The sequence below is a fragment of the Carettochelys insculpta genome, chromosome 5 (assembly GCF_033958435.1).
Source record: "Carettochelys insculpta isolate YL-2023 chromosome 5, ASM3395843v1, whole genome shotgun sequence".
NCBI lineage: Eukaryota > Metazoa > Chordata > Testudines > Carettochelyidae > Carettochelys > Carettochelys insculpta.
Genome location: NC_134141.1, coordinates 12,947,105 through 12,964,441, shown reverse-complemented (window position 1 = coordinate 12,964,441; position 17,337 = coordinate 12,947,105). Strand labels below are relative to the sequence as shown.

Sequence of the window (17,337 nt, the reverse complement as noted above, 5' to 3'; positions counted from 1 at the left end):
GGAGGCTTCGGTCCTGGGACTTCTCGGGCGGTGGCAGCTCCAGCCACAGCACAGCTGGTCCAAGGCTGCTCCAACCATTCCCACCCCTCTCCATCCCTGGTGTTCAGTGCCAGGCAGCTGCAAGGCAGGAGCTTCCTCCTTAGGAGCCCCCGAGCCAGCTGGCAGCGCAGGGGTAAGCGGCAAGGCAGGGTACGAGAAAGTAGGTTCCCTCCCGGACTCGACTCGCATTAATATAAAAACATGTCAGTTGAGCCCACACAAAGTGGGGATCTCCTGTACCTTTAAATTCCTGCAACCTAAGTGGGACAACATTTGGAAGACTCATACAATGATGCGACGCTATTGAGTGCCCATGTGTTAATTACTAAGACTTCTTTTTCTTAATCTCCAAAGGTTGCATTACTATCATGCAGCTATACTAGTGATAGCAATTGTGGACAGCACTGTAATGAAGTGGGGCGCTCCTCTGGTCAGTTGCAAGGCTCTTCCCTCCCCACCATCCCCAGCACCCAGATTGTCTGAGCTGGACCCTGGCGGGGGGCAGCTTCCGGGAACTAAAGGGTTAATTCCCTCTCCTGTGCTCCAGGGCTCTGCCCCCTGCTCTGGAGGCAGCGGGGGCTGAACTGCTCCACACATCTGGGACTGGACTTGGAAGTCCCATGTTGCTGCTGCCTCCTTGTGCATCAGGCCAGCCCCAACCTTTTAGAAGTTTGGTGTCTACTCTTACAGGGGAAATAAGATCTATGGAGGGTTTTGTTTTTGTTTTTTTTAAAAGAACTCATTATTTGATTTTATGATGTTTGCCATGCTAAAGACATGTAATGTAACTTTATGATAACTATTAGAATTATTTTGTCATTTATTTTATGTTCCTTTATTTACATGATTAAGAATCACATTTTGTTGATTGCTATTTTAAATTACCAAGATAAATTATGTTCCTAATATTAAAAACATATTTTTGTTATATTATTATTCTAACTAATTTTTGTAGATTTTGCTTGAGTTAAACATAAATAAAAATTAGTACCTAGAGACATTTTGTAATATGGAGGCAGTTGGTTGCATAAGTAATATTTTGCCCCAGGCACAAAAATACCTAGTTACATCTCTGTGGATTGAGGCTGCTGCTGGCATGTTTGCAGGAATGACATCTAAACTAGTTCTGGAAAGGGTGAAATTACATAGGTATGTCTTCTTAGATGTTACTTATTTCGACATTCTAATTCCTAAATAAGTAATGTTGGAAAATCACGTTCACACAGCTATAGCGTGGTTAAGCGGAGCGTTCTCATTTACAGCCACAGTTCACAGCCATACCATTGCAAAAGGGGTATTTGCATAGCAGATAATAGTGGTTTGTTCACACACATTCCTTTTGACCTTGAAAGGGGGCGGAGGTGTCAGCAAAAGTCGTTTGCAGAACTGGAGTAACTATTTCACAGGAAAAGCCCGCTTATCTTGAATTATTCCACTTGGCTGTTTGAATGCTTTGTGTTTGGTTTTTTTTCTGAAAAATGTGTCGTCCCCTCCCCCCCCCCAAACAAAACATAAGGGTGTAAACAAGTCCTAATAGTGGTTAAAATGCCAGTGCCTTGCCTACACTCATCCCAGCACCATTGTTACTGCTTCTGGAACTGCAACCGTGGTAATACAATATGGGCAGATCAACAAAACAAGAAGTCTATGCTAAGCACAAGCAGCAAAAAGACAGGCTCCAGACTTTTCAGAAAAAGTGTCCTCTCTGCTTTCTGAAATGGCTTAGCAATACTTATTGAAGTGGGAGACGCATTCAAAACATTATTTTATGCACTGGGTTAAATCATCCAGAGAAATAGTCTAAAACTGGGTAAGAAATACTGGATAAAATGAAGATGTTGGACAGACTATAACCATGGCAACAGAAGACAAAGTTAAAATGTTTGAATAAGTTCTCTCCCCATAAAATAAAAATTGACCCATGGGTATACATTTATCACACTTAAACTTTTTTTAAGTGGTGTGGTAGCACAAATGGAGAAGAATGAAGGCAAACTAAAAATAGTCAAACATTTCTGTACTTCTGTTTATTCTCCAAATTATTTCAACATGTCTTGGCAAAGCTGAGATTGCTGTATTACCTTTAACTGCACTTGTCCCTATCCTTCATAGAGGACTAACAAGCAGTAATGCTTGGTTTTGAGAAAATATAATACTAAGATCCTTCAGGGAAAAAAAAGTTGGGGAATTTTAAATTTATTTCATTGTGTTCTTGAATAAATGTGTGTGTTGCTTTTAAAACTGAGCATCATTTATGATGAGAGTAGCACAATTAGTTGCTCTGTTTTGGTGGTGAAAATTTATTCAGTTACTGTGATCGTGCTAGGTCATGCTGCTGCATTTAGACAGTTTGAAGGGGGAATGACATACTTTCCATTTTTCAAAACAGTCCTGAGTTTACAATGAAGGATACGAGAGCAGTTTATATTATCTTGTTTCCAATAAAACATAAAATGTTGGCTTATAATGTTGGTACTTCAGAAATAATATAATTCAAGTTGAAAATGAATTTTTCTGAAACAGTCGTCTTGGTGATGTGCATGTAATGCTGGTACTCTATATGTAACTATCTCATTTCTTTTAAAACCTCTGTTGGACATTTTTTATTGTCGACGTTGCTAAATTCATCGTGTTTACATTTAGTTTTTATTACTTGGCTAAATATTTTATTGTCCTGAATCAAACTCTCAAAGTTATATTTGAAATACCTCTTGTATATCTTCTGTAAAAGGTCATACATCCAAAAAGCAACTTACTTAATCATAGAATTGTTTGAACTCTGTTTGGTATTTGAGTGGTTATGCTTACATGGCTTTCTTGATGATCTAAAGGTTTTGTCCTTCCTTCCAGGAGTGAATGCCAGCATGATTGAGATCTGACCAACGGTGTCAACATTTCAGCTACAAGTCCAAAGGTGTGGAGGAGGGGCCTAACAACTAACATCTGCTGAGCTACCATGGCAGTCCCATCTGCTTTGGTGCCCTCGTCAATGGTGTCACTACCACAGGTGATGGAGGTGAGTAGACCACTAACATTTTGATCGAAATAGAGTTGATCAAACGTGTGTTTGTAAAGGTGATAATATTGGATTCCTAATCATTGCCTGGCTTTGTTTCAAGTCATTGATAGTTCCTCAAATGCTTTATATCCTGGATATACTTGGCATTCATCGAATGTCGCCCTTTTTGTGAAGTGACGCTGTTCTGTTTCTAGCTACAATATTTCATTACTAGAAGCTAGTTCAGTCACCGTTATTTTGGTCACAATTCAAGGCCTGAAACAGGATCAGAGCCCAATTTTTCGAGGTCCAGTCTAGGTCTCATTTCTGTACGAGGATCTAATAGTATGGACTCTTGATCCCACACAGAGACCTACTGAGGGCGGTGGGACTCCATCCAGGATGAATGGATTAAGCCCCACTGCACAGGAACAGGGTCAAGATTAAAGGATGGGGGCGAAGCACAGAAGAATAAGATTTGCTCTTTCTGAAATAAATGTGTCCAGCAGTCTTCTCAGTGTTATTTCAGTGCAATGAACATGAGGAAATCATATTACATTCACAAATTATATTTTTAAAAGAGTGACAGTGTTTTTTATGACCTTGATGAGGGAGTGGATTGCACCCTCAGCAAGTTTGCAGACAACACTAAGATAGGGGAAGAGGTAGATTCATTGGAGGGTAGAGATAGGATCCAGAATTACTTGGATAAATTGGAGGATTGGGCCAAAAGAAATCTGATGCAGTGCAACAAGAAGTGCAGAGTCCTGCATTGGGGACAGAAGAATCCCAAGCATTGTTATAGGCTGGGAGCTGACGGGCTAAGGAGCAGTACAGTGAAAAGGGACCATGGGGTTGTGGTGGATGAAAGGCTGGATATGAGTCAACAGTGTGCCCTCGTAGCCAAGAAGGCTAACGGCATATTAGAGTGCATTAGAAGGAGCACTGCGAGCAGGTCTAGAGAAGTTTATTCCCCTGTATTTGGCACTGGTGAGGCCACATCTGGCATATTGCCCAGTTTTGGGCCTCCCAGTATAGAAAGGATGTGGATGTGCTGGAGTAGTTCAATGGAGGGCAGGATATGCAAACCTGGGAGGGAAAAAAAAACCCCACAAATGTTATCTATGGGTATGTCCCTAAAGGCTGGATTTGAGTCATTTACCCTGCAGGATACTTTCTGGCCATGTGTCACAGTAACTTAAAATGTTCCCCACCTCAGGTTTGTGCTTCTGTTGCACGCAAAGATGTATGCATATCTAGATGGTGCTGATGAGTAATTCTTACAATTTTGTGATGCTTATGAAGTTCGGGAGAAGGGTGTGACTAAGAAACATGAGTGATTCCAGTTAGTTGCTTACTGTGAATACCAACACTTCTCAATTCCTTCCAAGAAAGGCACTTTGAACAATGGAAGACACTAAGGATGTGTCTACACTTACTGGATCTGAGTGGCGATCTCCCAGAGTTCGATTTTGCACATGTGGTAAAAACGCATGAAATGGATCTCTCTGAGGTCTGGAGTCAACCCTCTGTACTACTGCTATCACGAGGCATAAGGGATGTCAACAGGAGAAATGTTCCCATCGGCCTCCCTTAGCGAGGATAGACCTTACAGTCGACTGCAGATGCATCAGTTCTGGCTTTACATTTTCCATTGCTAGAGTTGCGTATCTGCAGGCAACCGTAACGGCTAGTGTAGACCAAACCTAACAATAAATTGGGTTTGCTCCTAGTTATAGGACTTGTGTTGCATGAATTCAGAAATGGATAGCAATAGGTTGTAAGTTCTCTGAACAGGGGCATCTCTTTGTTTTCTGTTGGTACAGAACCTATTACACTGGGATCCTGGCCCGTGCTTGGGGCTCAGAGGCATTACTGTAATACAGATAATAGTAGTAAAAAAATCACTGCCCTTTACTGAAGTGCTAGAAGAGACACAAAGCGACCAACACTAGACAAACATATTCTTTGTCTTTAGTATCTTCCTTTTTTCTTTTTTTAACTCTGTTGCCTCCCACTCCTTGCGCATCCTTCGTTTCAGCCAGTCTTTCCCCCACTTCTTCATATAGGCAAAAATGCCACACACTGATACATTATAGAAACCTCAGTGGCTTCATAGTGTGTAGCAGGTAGAGTGGCCATCAGAGGCCAGAAGCCGTTTATTCATTCTGTCCAGACTTTACAGCTTCAAAAAATAATTTGCTCTTATGAACTCAGAGCTCTTAGAGCACTTCATACCTGCTAAAAAGGCCATTCGTCTCTTGTGGTTTTGTTTACAATTTTTTTTTTTTTTTTTTTAAATTTTGCCAGCCCAGGCTACCAAGTACAAGGGAGGCCAACCCACGACTCTCAAGCCCCATGTGGTGCTTCGAGCCTTTAAATGCAGCTCCTCCTCAGAGCTGCACACTGGGAGTGCTGCCTGCTCACTCTGCGCACACACCCCACCGTTTGGTGAGAGAAGTGCGTGGGAGTAGTAGTGGTGGCAGCTCCGGTGAGTCACTGGCATGGAATTGGAACAGGAGGGAGAGGGGTGTGAGGGTGTCTGGCTCTGGGGCAGGGGGAGGGTGTTCATTTAGAGCAGGGGTGGGGGGTCTGGATGAGCCTGGCTCTCGGGTGGGCAATGGCACTCAGAGCAGGAAGGCTGGGGGTACTTGGCTCTGGGGGTGAGGGAGGGCATCAAGCCACATATTAAACATTTATTGTTATATATCTATATATCAATCTACATTTTTATATATCTATAGACATATAAACTACAAATATAAATAAATATATAACACGTGGCTCTTTGTACTCTGTCTGTCGCTATTTTGACTCTTTGTCTCTGTTTGGCTACCCTGACCTAGTGCAAGATGTAAATGGGGGGACAAAAATAAATAGCTGAAATTGTTAATTTTGAATGTGCCATATAGGAAATGCCTATCGCCATAATGTGCGTAGATGGTGGTAGTGCCAGCAGCTTAGAAGAGGTGATTAACTAAACTCATCAATTGCAGTATAATCAGTTAGAATTACATGGAATACAATAGAACAACAAATATTAGAGGGGAGATGTGTTGATACATATTTAATCCTGGTGGAAAGGGTTGCTGTGATTTAAACAAATGGGACTATCTTACTAGTATTGCCCTAGATTGTTGGAGGATGACTGGGGGTGGTTCTGCCTCCACAGTGGCTATTCCAGGTAGGCTGTTGAACTGTAGCTTTCAGTGTCCCCTCTGAAATCTGTTACATCCTTTTGATAACTGACCTGGCTTTAAAGCTCAGAACTATTGACTTCTGAGGAGAGCCTTAAAAGAGCAGCAGAGCTGTTACTGTTCCTTCCACTTAGACAAAACAATATTGCCTGCGGTTTGGGATTGGCTCCCAACTACAGGGCTGAGCAGAGTGAACTCTGTAGCAATTTCTACCCCTACAGGTTAGTAAACAGATTAAAGCTCTTACCAAAACAGGTCTTTGGTAGCATTGAGCACTTCCAGTGAAAGTGCAAATTAGCAATGGTCAGACAGGCCAGGAAATGAATAATGAATCCGCCTGGTTACAGGCATTCTGGAAGGGGGAACTTAAATATTGCCTGGCTTTCTCTTTGTACTAGATGGAATGGGCAGTGTTCAAAATATTTATCCATGGTTAGAGAGTAGTCTAGCATTGTGTTCTGTGGATTCCTGGTTTATTGGAAGAGCCTGTTGTGGCCAGTGTCCCAAAAACTGGGGGTGGGGGTCTGTTATATGCATCTTCAGATATTCTGTTTAAACATACATCATGAAAAGAGTCCATCAAGCAAAGTAGGCAGAGAGACTGATCAATGCTGGCTGTGTATGCAAAGGGCCAGTATCTTGCCAGGAAAAAAATATTTGAAGAGGTAAATATGGAGTAACTTTCTTATTTCCATTTCAGACCTTGTTTTCCGACCCAAAGCTAAATGTCCTACGCTAGTAAACATATTTCTGAATAAACATTTTCCTTACTGGGTAAGTTTTCTCACGTACATATCTTGATTGCATACTGCACAGAAAAGATGGAAGGTGCATCCTAGTTGGAGATGGAGAGCATTTCAAACATCCTGATGTGAAGACCTCATCTTGCACAAAATCTACATGTTACCATTCATTATGGGCTGAAAGACCTCTTTGAGTGCATTTCCATAGCTTCTTTCATCCCAGAGTGCATCAGTGCTGAGACACTGTATTTACAGTACTTAGCACAATCAGGCCTTGAATCTGATGGTTTGTGGGATGGGAGAAGGGGTCTTCTGGGAACTGGTGTGATTACAGATATTTAGTAACCGCAGTCAAACTGCAGTTGCCAAGTGAACATCCCAACTCACTGCACGATGCAGTCCAGTGACATCGGAACATGCAGATCTTCTGGCCAAGATTTCCAAAGGTGGTAATGAGTGATTTTTGACTACCTGGCTTGACATCTTTCAAAGGAGCCAGATCATCTTCGGTTAGGTGCACAGCACTATTTGAAAATGACGACTTGGCACCTGTTTCGTGATGCCTTCTTGTTTTAGAATATGGGTTTTTATTTAAAAACCATCACTCTTTAGCTGTTGTGGCTGCTGAAGTGTGTTCAGTCTGCATTTTCAAGGCTGGCTGGGTGGCTGCAGTGAGGTCTCCCTTCATCTGCAGAACCTGAAATACAACATGTGTGGGACCTGCGCTAGTAATCTCAGTGGATGTTAACTCAGATGTCTAATGCAGTACTTTTAAATGTTGCCATTGTTCACTATTTCACTGCTAGTTGAAGCATGTAATGCTAAAGGATGGTGTTATGCAGACCTGCACAATCTATTCAGCGACAGTGGTGTTTTAGCACACGAGAGCGGGCTCGCAAGAGTACTACACCTGCCCAGTCTCACTCTTCAAACTCCTGCTCGTGTCACACTTCCTTCCAGGCTAGAAGGAGTCAGACAGAGCCCAGGGATATCTGAACCCCCTCCAAAGAGGGAACAAGCTCAAGGATCTCAGAGAAAGTGTGTGATGGTCCCTTGAACATCTGAATGATTTACTGTGAGTGGCATTTTAGGAGAACATCTTTATTTTTGCAAGATGAGCTTGGAAAATAGCATCCCCTCTCCCGTACCACAGCCTGGTTCTCTGCTTTCTGAAAATGTTAGTTTCCATTTTAAGTTTTCATCTAAAACCACTTGCTCATTATCATAGTCATAGAATTCTAGGGCTGGAAGGGATCTCAGGAGGTCATCTAGTCCAGCTCCCTGTCTAAAGCAGGATCAACCCCAATTAAATCATCCAAGCCATGACTGTCAAAACAGTACTTAAAAACCTCCAGGGATGGAGACTCCACTTTCCCTCTTGATAACGCATTCCAGTCCTTCACCACACGCCTGGTGAAACAGTTTTTCCTAATATCCAACCTACAGATCTCCATCTGTAACTTCAGACCATTGCTCCTTGTTCTGCCATCTGCCACCATTGAGAACAGTCTCTCTCGATCCTCTTTAGAGGATCAATACAGGTTAAGCCTCTCTAATTCAGCACCCTCAGGCCCTGTCTAGTGCCAGATGAGAGAGTTTGCCAGGCTATGGGAGGTCAGTATTGTGTATCAGCATTACCAATGCTTCCACTTGTTACTGGACTTAGAAAACACGTAGGGGTAAATTACAGCTAATTAACAGCACAAAACACTGAGTGCCAGGACTGGTGGCTGTAAACTGTATGGGACCATGGGAAACAATAAGTGGTCATTGGGCAAACTAAAATCATGCTGGATTACGGAGGTTGCCAGACGAGAGAGTGCCAGACAAGAGAGGTTCAACTTGTGTTAGCCATTCAGTAGATAGACCAAAATTAGTTTCTCATTCTTTCAGGCCTCTTCACTTCCCGGCAGGAGAGCATCCATCAGAAACATTATATCTTCCCTCATTGCTGGGCAGGATTTTTCTGAGAAGCCCAGAAATGTTGGAAAAGGTGCTTCAGTGATAGCATGCTCTTGTTAGTTTGTTTTTAAATTTCTCTTTTTAAAATATTTCCAAACTCTCTTTTGGCATGTTTTGTTTTGCTGTTTAGTGCGTTTTTGCTGGTCTGGTGGCAGTGAAGGGCTTTGAACAGTGATGATAAGGGTGTATTTGGGGCCTGGGAGCATGGGTAGTAATGTTTGAGGGCTGCCTGGACCTGATTGAAACATACTTGCAACTTTCATTCTTTTTATTATTCAAAAGGAAACTTCAATAAAATTGCTTGGTTCTCCATTTATCGGTACCTAGGTGTTCGGCTCCTTTGGTGGACTGCTCAACAGTCCATTGGTATGAAAGGGATTTTCAGACAGAGCCAAAATTCCAGCTGCCTGCTCTTTTTTTTTTTTTCCCCCCCCTTTCCAAGGGAACTATTTTTGAATTTTTCATGATAATTTTACGAATAACCGTTAAAGGTCAACGCCCTCTTTGGTTTTTTTACAGACGGCCTGTGAAGGTTATAATCCTAGCTTCCAGCGGGATCTGTATCTCCAATGACTTACACTCTCTTGTAGTGATGCTGTTTCTTTCTGCCCAGTACCCAGCGGCTGTTCATTCCTTTTGGTACGCTTCACATAAACCGCTCGATATTGAGGACAGATGCTGCACTCCATAGTCATTCAAGGTATCACTGGACCATAACCCAACTTCTTCAGAAAGCATTCTTAAGATGTTGGCTTGACTCCCCTTAGCATTCAAGTCTCTTTTATGTTGTCAGCCCCAAGTAAAAGGACCTTAAAACAGGTGTAAAATTATGGCCCGTTTGAGACCTCTGTGTGGCTGGAGGGGGTTTTAAAAGGGCTGCAGTATAAAGGAGAAGCAGTCATTGTTAATAGAAATCAGAGCTTACCTTTTGAAGGTATGCCAAAAATAAATGACTTTGGAAATATGAATTTCGAGCCTCCAACAAAAGAATGAGGTTTCACTTGCTGGCCTATTGCTTGCTTTGGCTTGCGAGAACTAAATACACCAACGTAGTTAGCCAAGGATTTCTTTGAAGGATAATGATTATAACCAGAAAACCAGTTTATCGTTCACACACACAGTGTGCTCTTTTGATCCGAAATCGAAAGAATGCCGCTCTTCTTCTGGAAGCCCTCTTCTGCCACTGGATCACAAAGAGCACCTTCTTTCAAAAGCTTCTTTAGGGAGAAAATGCGTGTAGGTGCTCTGCAGGCCCTTTTTTCGAAAAAGCAGTCCTCATGGTGCCAGATTTTTCGATCTCAGACCCATTCTCTCAAAAGAGTGGGGGCTGTGTTGGATGTTCTCTATTGAAAGAGTGGATCAATCTTTCCATCTGCCTTTTTTGTGTCTGTGTCTTTTGAAAGATCGCTGTAGTGTAGACTGTGAGGACAGCCAAGTAAGTTGATTGTAAATAAGTCAATTCTAGCTATGCAATTGCTGTAGCTATAATTTTGTATCTACAAGAGCCTTTCAGGTCTAGCGTGGACCTACCCTTAGAGAAGAGTGCTGTGGTTACCAGCACTACCCCTTCATGGATTTTGAGCAGCCAGACTTGTTCAAAGCTGCTGTCGATGTGGCAGATTACCTCTAAAACCAAAGATGATGTTGACTTTCTTTAACTGCATCTCTTGTAGCCTGCAGGAGTTTGGGGCATGAGGTTATGGTGGTCTGAGCACTCATCCTGATGACATTCTGGGCATGATTCCAGTATAGCCTTTGATCACAGACTAAATGACTGTTCAAAATGGATGTAAAGTGCTACCAGATAATGTGTTACATTCCCATTGGAAGATGGAAATAGGTACACATGATGTACGTCAGTGGAGAATCAGGCTTCTCTGTGCCCAGTTCCCTCCTTTTATGGACTTCACAGTCAGCATTTACTTACTTCTAAGTTTGGTAACTTGAAAATAAAGATGACTATCTTTACTCATGCATATATTTTGATGAATAGATTTATGTTACCAAGTGTCCTTTACACTTGGTTTCTGTACCTCCTTTTATGTTGCATTGTACAGCCAAGTCACTTTTAGTCTGTGCTCTAAATCTGTTTGCTACCAACCACCAGACTCTTTTGAACTTGCAACGTTCGTTTTCTGAAACGTGCTTTTGTAATTATGGGGTGGGGAATTACTCACATGCTAACAAACCTTTTTACCCTTTATTCTGGGCCCCTCGCTGGGATTGCTGGTTTCTCTGTTAAGTCTAGCCTTCCTGCTACATTGGTAAATTTAAAGACAGTCAGTTAAATTCAAGCAACCGCATTTTTTCCTTCAATTCCTGTAATAAATACTCTGTGTGAATCCAAGTTTCTCTCAGTCCAGAATTCCACATCCTTCCCAGCTCTAAGTTTCAGTTGGAAACGCTATCTTCTCGATCTTTCAGAGGGTATTCAGATTACTGCTTCTCTCAGGGGACTTTGTTAATTAGGAAGCATCATGGTCAACATCACATCTTGCAAAACCAATCTGGCTGCTCTGACTTCCATTGGCTTTAAGAAGACAGTAAGTGGAATCCCTTTGCAAAATTGCAGGCCTCAAGTTTGAATTGACATTCTGTTATAAGCCTTCTTCATGCTTTCTCACAATCTAAGAGAAAATTGGCAAAATTTAGTTTTGATTGGAGATAAGACTTTTGTTGATAAAACTGTTTGGGGAAAGTTTGAAATTTTTTTTATAATTTTGTTTGTAAAACACCAAATGCAATTGTAAAACACTGAAATTCTCGAAATTCCAGAATAACCCCCACCAAAGATTGTACAATGAGAAATCAACAAAAAAAACACTTGAGTGCTTTTTTTTTTTTTTTTTTTTTTTTTTTTTTTTAAAGCTAGCTTGGGTGGCTAATTGCAGAGCTGTTCACTGATGGGCTTTGAAAACTGGCAGTTCCCAGCAGGTTTTATATACCCCGGTCATTAACCCTGGAGACCCTCCCAGTGATAGCTGATGCTTCTGAAATGAAGCAGAGGTCAGCTGCTAGTGTTCTGAACCACTTGTTTTTTTGCTCTAAAGTTGTTCCCAGAGAATTTGCAGAGCTTGTATCTCAAGGACATGTTCCAGGCAGCCAGCACTTCCCCACTCTTTCCCCCCACCCCCCCAGGAGAGGAAAGGTGGTGTGGAATCTTCACCACCCTCTGATATTCTTATCCTTTCGTCTTACTGGATGCTGCAATGCAGAGAGAGAATGGGGATGCTGTTGCAGTTCTCAGTACCAGGCTTTTCATGCTCCTGCTGGAGAAGGGAGAGCAGCTAAGGCAGGATCTTCATTTCCCACTGTGCTTTATCCTGCAAGGTGGACACAAGGCTATATAAATGATTGGCCTTAGTGGGTTTTTAGAAAGTGAAGTTATGGTTCTAAAGGAAAAAGATAGGAAATAATCTTTGATCCTGGTGCAAAGTTGAATTTCCTGCAAGAGTGAAGATTAGGCATTGATTAGAGGGGCAGAGTGAATTTTGTTACATAAGAACATAAGAACGGCCATACTGGGTCAAACCAAAGGTCCATCAAGCCCAGCATCCCATCTGCCGACGGTGGCCAATGCCAGGTGCCCCAGAGAAGGAGAACCGAAGACAATGATCAAGTGATTTATCTCCTGCCATCCATCTCCTGCCCTTGTTCTGAAGGCTAGGGCACCATACTTTATCCCTGGCTAATAGCCATTTATGGACCTAACCTGCAAAAATTTATCAAGCTCTTTTTTAAACCCTAATAGAGTCCTGGCCTTCACAGCCTCCTCAGGCAAGGAGTTCCACAGGTTGACTGTGCGCTGTGTGAAGAAAAATTTCCTTTTATTAGTTTTGAACCTACTACCCATCAATTTCATTTGGTGTCCCCTAGTTCTTGTATTATGGGAAAAGGTAAATAATTTTTCTATATTCACTTTCTCCACACCATTCATGATTTTATATACCTCTATCATATCGCCCCTCAATCGCCTTTTTTCCAAACTGAAAAGTCCCAGTCTCTCTAGCCTCTCCCCATATGGGACCCTTTCCAAGCCCCTAATCATCTTAGTCGCCCTTTTCTGAACCTTTTCTAATGCCAATATATCTTTTTTGAGGTGAGGAGACCACATCTGCACGCAGTACTCGAGATGTGGGCGTACCATAGTTTTATAGAGGGGAAGTATGATATCTTTTGTCTTATTATCGATCCCTTTTTTAATAATTCCTAACATCCTATTTGCCTTACTAACTGCCGCTGCACACTGCATGGATGTCTTCAGAGAACTATCCACTATAACTCCAAGATCCCTTTCCTGATCTGTCGTAGCTAAATTTGACCCCATCATGTAGTACGTGTAATTTGGGTTATTTTTTCCAACATGCATTACCTTACACTTACCCACATTAAATTTCATTTGCCATTTTGCTGCCCAATCACTCAGTTTGCTGAGATCTTTTTGTAGTTCTTCACAATCCCTTTTGCTTTTGACTGTCCTGAACAACTTGGTGTCATCTGCAAACTTTGCCACCTCACTGCTTACCTCATTTTCTAGATCATTGATGAACAAGTTGAACAGGATCGGTCCCAGGACTGAGCCCTGGGGAACACCACTAGTTACCCCCCTCCATTGTGAAAATTTACCATTTATTCCAACCCTTTGTTTTCTGTCTTTTAACCAATTCCCGATCCATGAAAGGACCTTTCCTCCTATCCCATGACCACCTAATTTACATAAAAGCCTTTGGTGTGGGACCGTGTCAAAGGCTTTCTGGAAATCTAGGTATATTATGTCCACTGGGTGCCCCTTGTCCGCATGTTTATTAACCCCTTCAAAGAATTCTAATAGATTAGACAGACACGACTTCCCTCTGCAGAAACCATGCTGACTTTTGCCCAACAATTCGTGCTCTTCTATGTGCCTTGCAATTTTACTCTTTACTAGTGTTTCTACTAATTTGCCTGGTACTGATGTTAAACTTATCGGTCTATAATTGCCAGGATCTCCTCTAGAGCCTTTTTTAAATATTGGTGTTATATTGGCCGTCTTCCAGTCATTTGGTACCAAAGTGGATTTAAAGGATAGGTTACAAACCACTGTTAATAACTCCGCAATTTCACATTTGAGTTCTTTCAGAACCCTTGGGTGAATGCCGTCTGGTCCTGGAGACTTGTTACTATTCAGCTTATCAATTAATTCCAAAACCTCCTCTAATGTCACTTCAATCTGAGTGAGTTCCTCAGATTTGTTGCCTAAAAAGGCTGGCTCAGATTTAGGAACCTCTGTAACATCTTCAGCCGTGAAGACTGAAGCAAAGAAATCATTTAATCGCTCCGCAATGGCACTGTCTTCCTTGATCGCTCCTTTTATATCTTTATCATCCAAGGGCCCCACTGCTTTTTTAGCAGGCTTCCTGCTTCTAATGTATTTAAAAAACATTTTACTATTGTTTTTTGAATTTTTGGCTAGCTGTTCCTCAAACTCTTTTTTGGCTTTTCTTACTACATTATGACAGTTAATTTGGGAGTGTTTATGTTCCTTTCTATTTTCCTCACTAGGATTTGACTTCCACTTTTTAAAAGCTGCCCTTTTCTCTCTCACTGCCTTTTTAACATGGCTGTTTAGCCATGGTGGTTCTTTGTTAGGTCTCTTACTGTGTTTTTTTTATTTGGGGTATACATTTAAGTTGGGCCTCTAGTATGGTGTCTTTAAACAGTTTCCATGCAGCTTCCAGGGATTTTAGTTTAATTACTCTACCTTTTAGTTTCTGTTTAACTAGCTTCCTCATTTTAGTGTAATTCCCCTTTTTGAAATTAAATGCCAGAGTGTTTGACCGCTGCGGTGTTCTTCCCAACACAGGAATATTAAAAGTTATTATATTGTGGTCACTATTTCCAAGCGGTCCAGTAACAGTTACCTCTTGGACCAGATCATGCGTTCCAGTCAAGACTAGATCGAGAATCGACTCTCCCCTTGTGGGTTCCTGTACTAGCTGCTCCAAGAAGCAGTCATTTAAGGCATCAAGAAATTTAATCTCTGAATCCCGTCCTGAGGTGACATGCACCCAATCAATATGGGGATAATTGAAATCTCCTATTATTACTGTGTTTTTTATTTTGATAGCCTCTCTAATCTCCCTCATCATTTCAGCATCACTATCGCTGTCCTGGTTAGGTGGTCGGTAATATATTCCTAATGCCATATTCATATTAGAGGAATGAATTGTTATCCATAATGATTCTATGGAACATTTTGATTCCTTTAGGATTTTTACTTCATTTGATTCTATATTATCCTTCACATATAGTACCACTCCGCCACCCGCACGACCTGTTCTGTCTTTCCGATATAATTTATATCCCGGTATGATAGTGTCCCACTGATTTTCCTCATTCCACCATGTTTCTGAGATGCCTATTATGTCAACTTCCTCCTTTGATATGAGGTACTCCAGTTCACCCATCTTATTAGACAGACTCCTAGCATTAGTGTAAAAGCATGTTAGAAAACTACCACTATTTATATGTCCGCCTTTCACAGACGCGTTGGATTTTTTTATGCACGATTGTTTCACATCTGATCTTGCCCATATATTATTTCCCACGTTCCCTATCTGACTAACTTCTAGGGAATCCCTGTCTATGGAGCCTCGTGTAAGAGAAGTCTCCGTCCGATCCAGGTGCTCCCCCGCACCAATCGGCTTTCCCCCACCTCTTAGTTTAAAAACTGCTCTATGACCTTTTTAATGTTTAATGCCAGCAGTCTGGATCCACCTTGATTTAGGTGGAGCCCATCATTCCTGTATAGGCTCCCGCTACCCCAAAAGTGTCCCCAGTTCCTAATAAATCTAAACCCCTCTTCCCTACACCATCGTCTCATCCACGCATTGAGACTCTGAAGTTCTGCCTGTCTATCTGGCCCTGCGCGTGGAACTGGAAGCATTTCAGAGAATGCCACCAAAGATGTTCTGGATTTCAGTCTCTTTCCTAGTAACCTAAATTTGGCCTCCAGAACATCTCTTCTACCCTTCCCTATGTCATTGGTACCAACATGTACCACGACGACCGGCTCCTCCCCAGCACTGCCCATAAGTCTGTCTAGATGCCTCGAGAGATCCGCAACCTTCGCACCAGGCAGGCAAGTCACCATACGGTTCTCCCGGTCATCACAAACCCAACTATCTATATTTCTAATGATCGAATCCCCCACTACTAAAACCTGCTTCTTCCTAACAGCTGGCGCTCCTTCCCCCGGAGAAGTATCCTCGGCATGAGAGGATACAACATCACCCTCTGGAAGGAGGGTCCCAACTATGGGATGGTTTCCCTCTGCTCCCCTTGACTGCTCTCCTTCCCTGAGCCTTTCATCCTCCGTAACAGCCTCAGGACTGTCAGACTGGAGGGTGGGACAGCCCTACTATGTCCCGGAAAGTCTCATCCACAAACACCTCTGCCTTCCTTAGCCTTTAGTGCTGAACCACTTAGCCTTCACTTACTTTGGTGGTTATATTCTATATATTATGTTTCCATAGCTACATTTTTACAATTGTGACCGTCTCATAACGTGTTGTTAATCACGTAAGGCTGACCTAGTTCTCAACAAGAGCCAGTCCCTCCAGACAAAATAAAACAAGATGCTGTGAGTCTGGCTTACTTGTCTTCTGCCTTTCATTTCTCAACTACACTTCATAATGGACATCTTTCATGCACGTTATAAAGATGTGCTTAAGACAAACTGACAATTCCATTTAAATCAACTTCTTCTGAAATCATTTACTAAATGGGTAAGGTAACATTTAGGACTTTGAACATCTGCTTTTAAGTGGGCTATGAAATGCTGAGTGAAACTTCAGGAAATTAAAATATAAACTTCCCTGTCTTTTTTTTCCTGAAGGGGCAGGAGCTGGGGACTGGCCTGCCTGTTGGTTTATATCATTAGATTAACCCTTTTGTTGTCCAGCGATATCCCATGGTCTTTTAATGCTTGGGCACAAGCTGTCATGTATAGTAAGCATATAAATGTCTTGCCTGGGAGTCAGTAGTTGGGTGGTTAACTCCCTTGTGCAAAGGTGTGTTCTGGAATAAGGAAAATGGATCAGTTTGAAGCTCTCTGGTTTGAACTTGGTCTGCAAACCACACCTGATGACTATTGCAGATGTGCCTGTTAAGGTCTCTTAAAATTCCAGTAGTGACCATAAATCAATTGCTCTTTCCCTTCTCAAGAGCAAACACCTGCACGTCTGAATGTGGAAATGCCTTTCTTCCCCTTGGGAACGCAGAGATGACTCTTAGCAGCCATTACAGACTGCAGGGTCGCATCCGCTGGAGAAAAAAGCTTTCCTTTGCTTTGAAATGCTTGAAGAGAGCTTAAAGTGTGCTGTGTCCCTTCTGTCTTCAGTATTATTAGACTCTACGG

The 17,337-nt window shown here is 42.1% G+C and overlaps 1 protein-coding gene across 2 annotated transcripts in view; it reads left to right on the top strand.

Moving 5' to 3' along the window:
• LPAR1 (lysophosphatidic acid receptor 1) overlaps window positions 1-17,337 on the top strand; it is a 125,226-nt gene that overhangs the window by 38,735 nt on the left and 69,154 nt on the right. For both annotated transcript variants that reach the window (XM_074994041.1, XM_074994042.1), the window contains exon 2: window positions 2,890-3,055. In XM_074994041.1, the coding sequence (XP_074850142.1) occupies window positions 2,996-3,055 (60 nt within the window). In that variant the 5' untranslated portion in view covers window positions 2,890-2,995. The remainder of the gene's footprint in view (window positions 1-2,889; window positions 3,056-17,337) is intronic.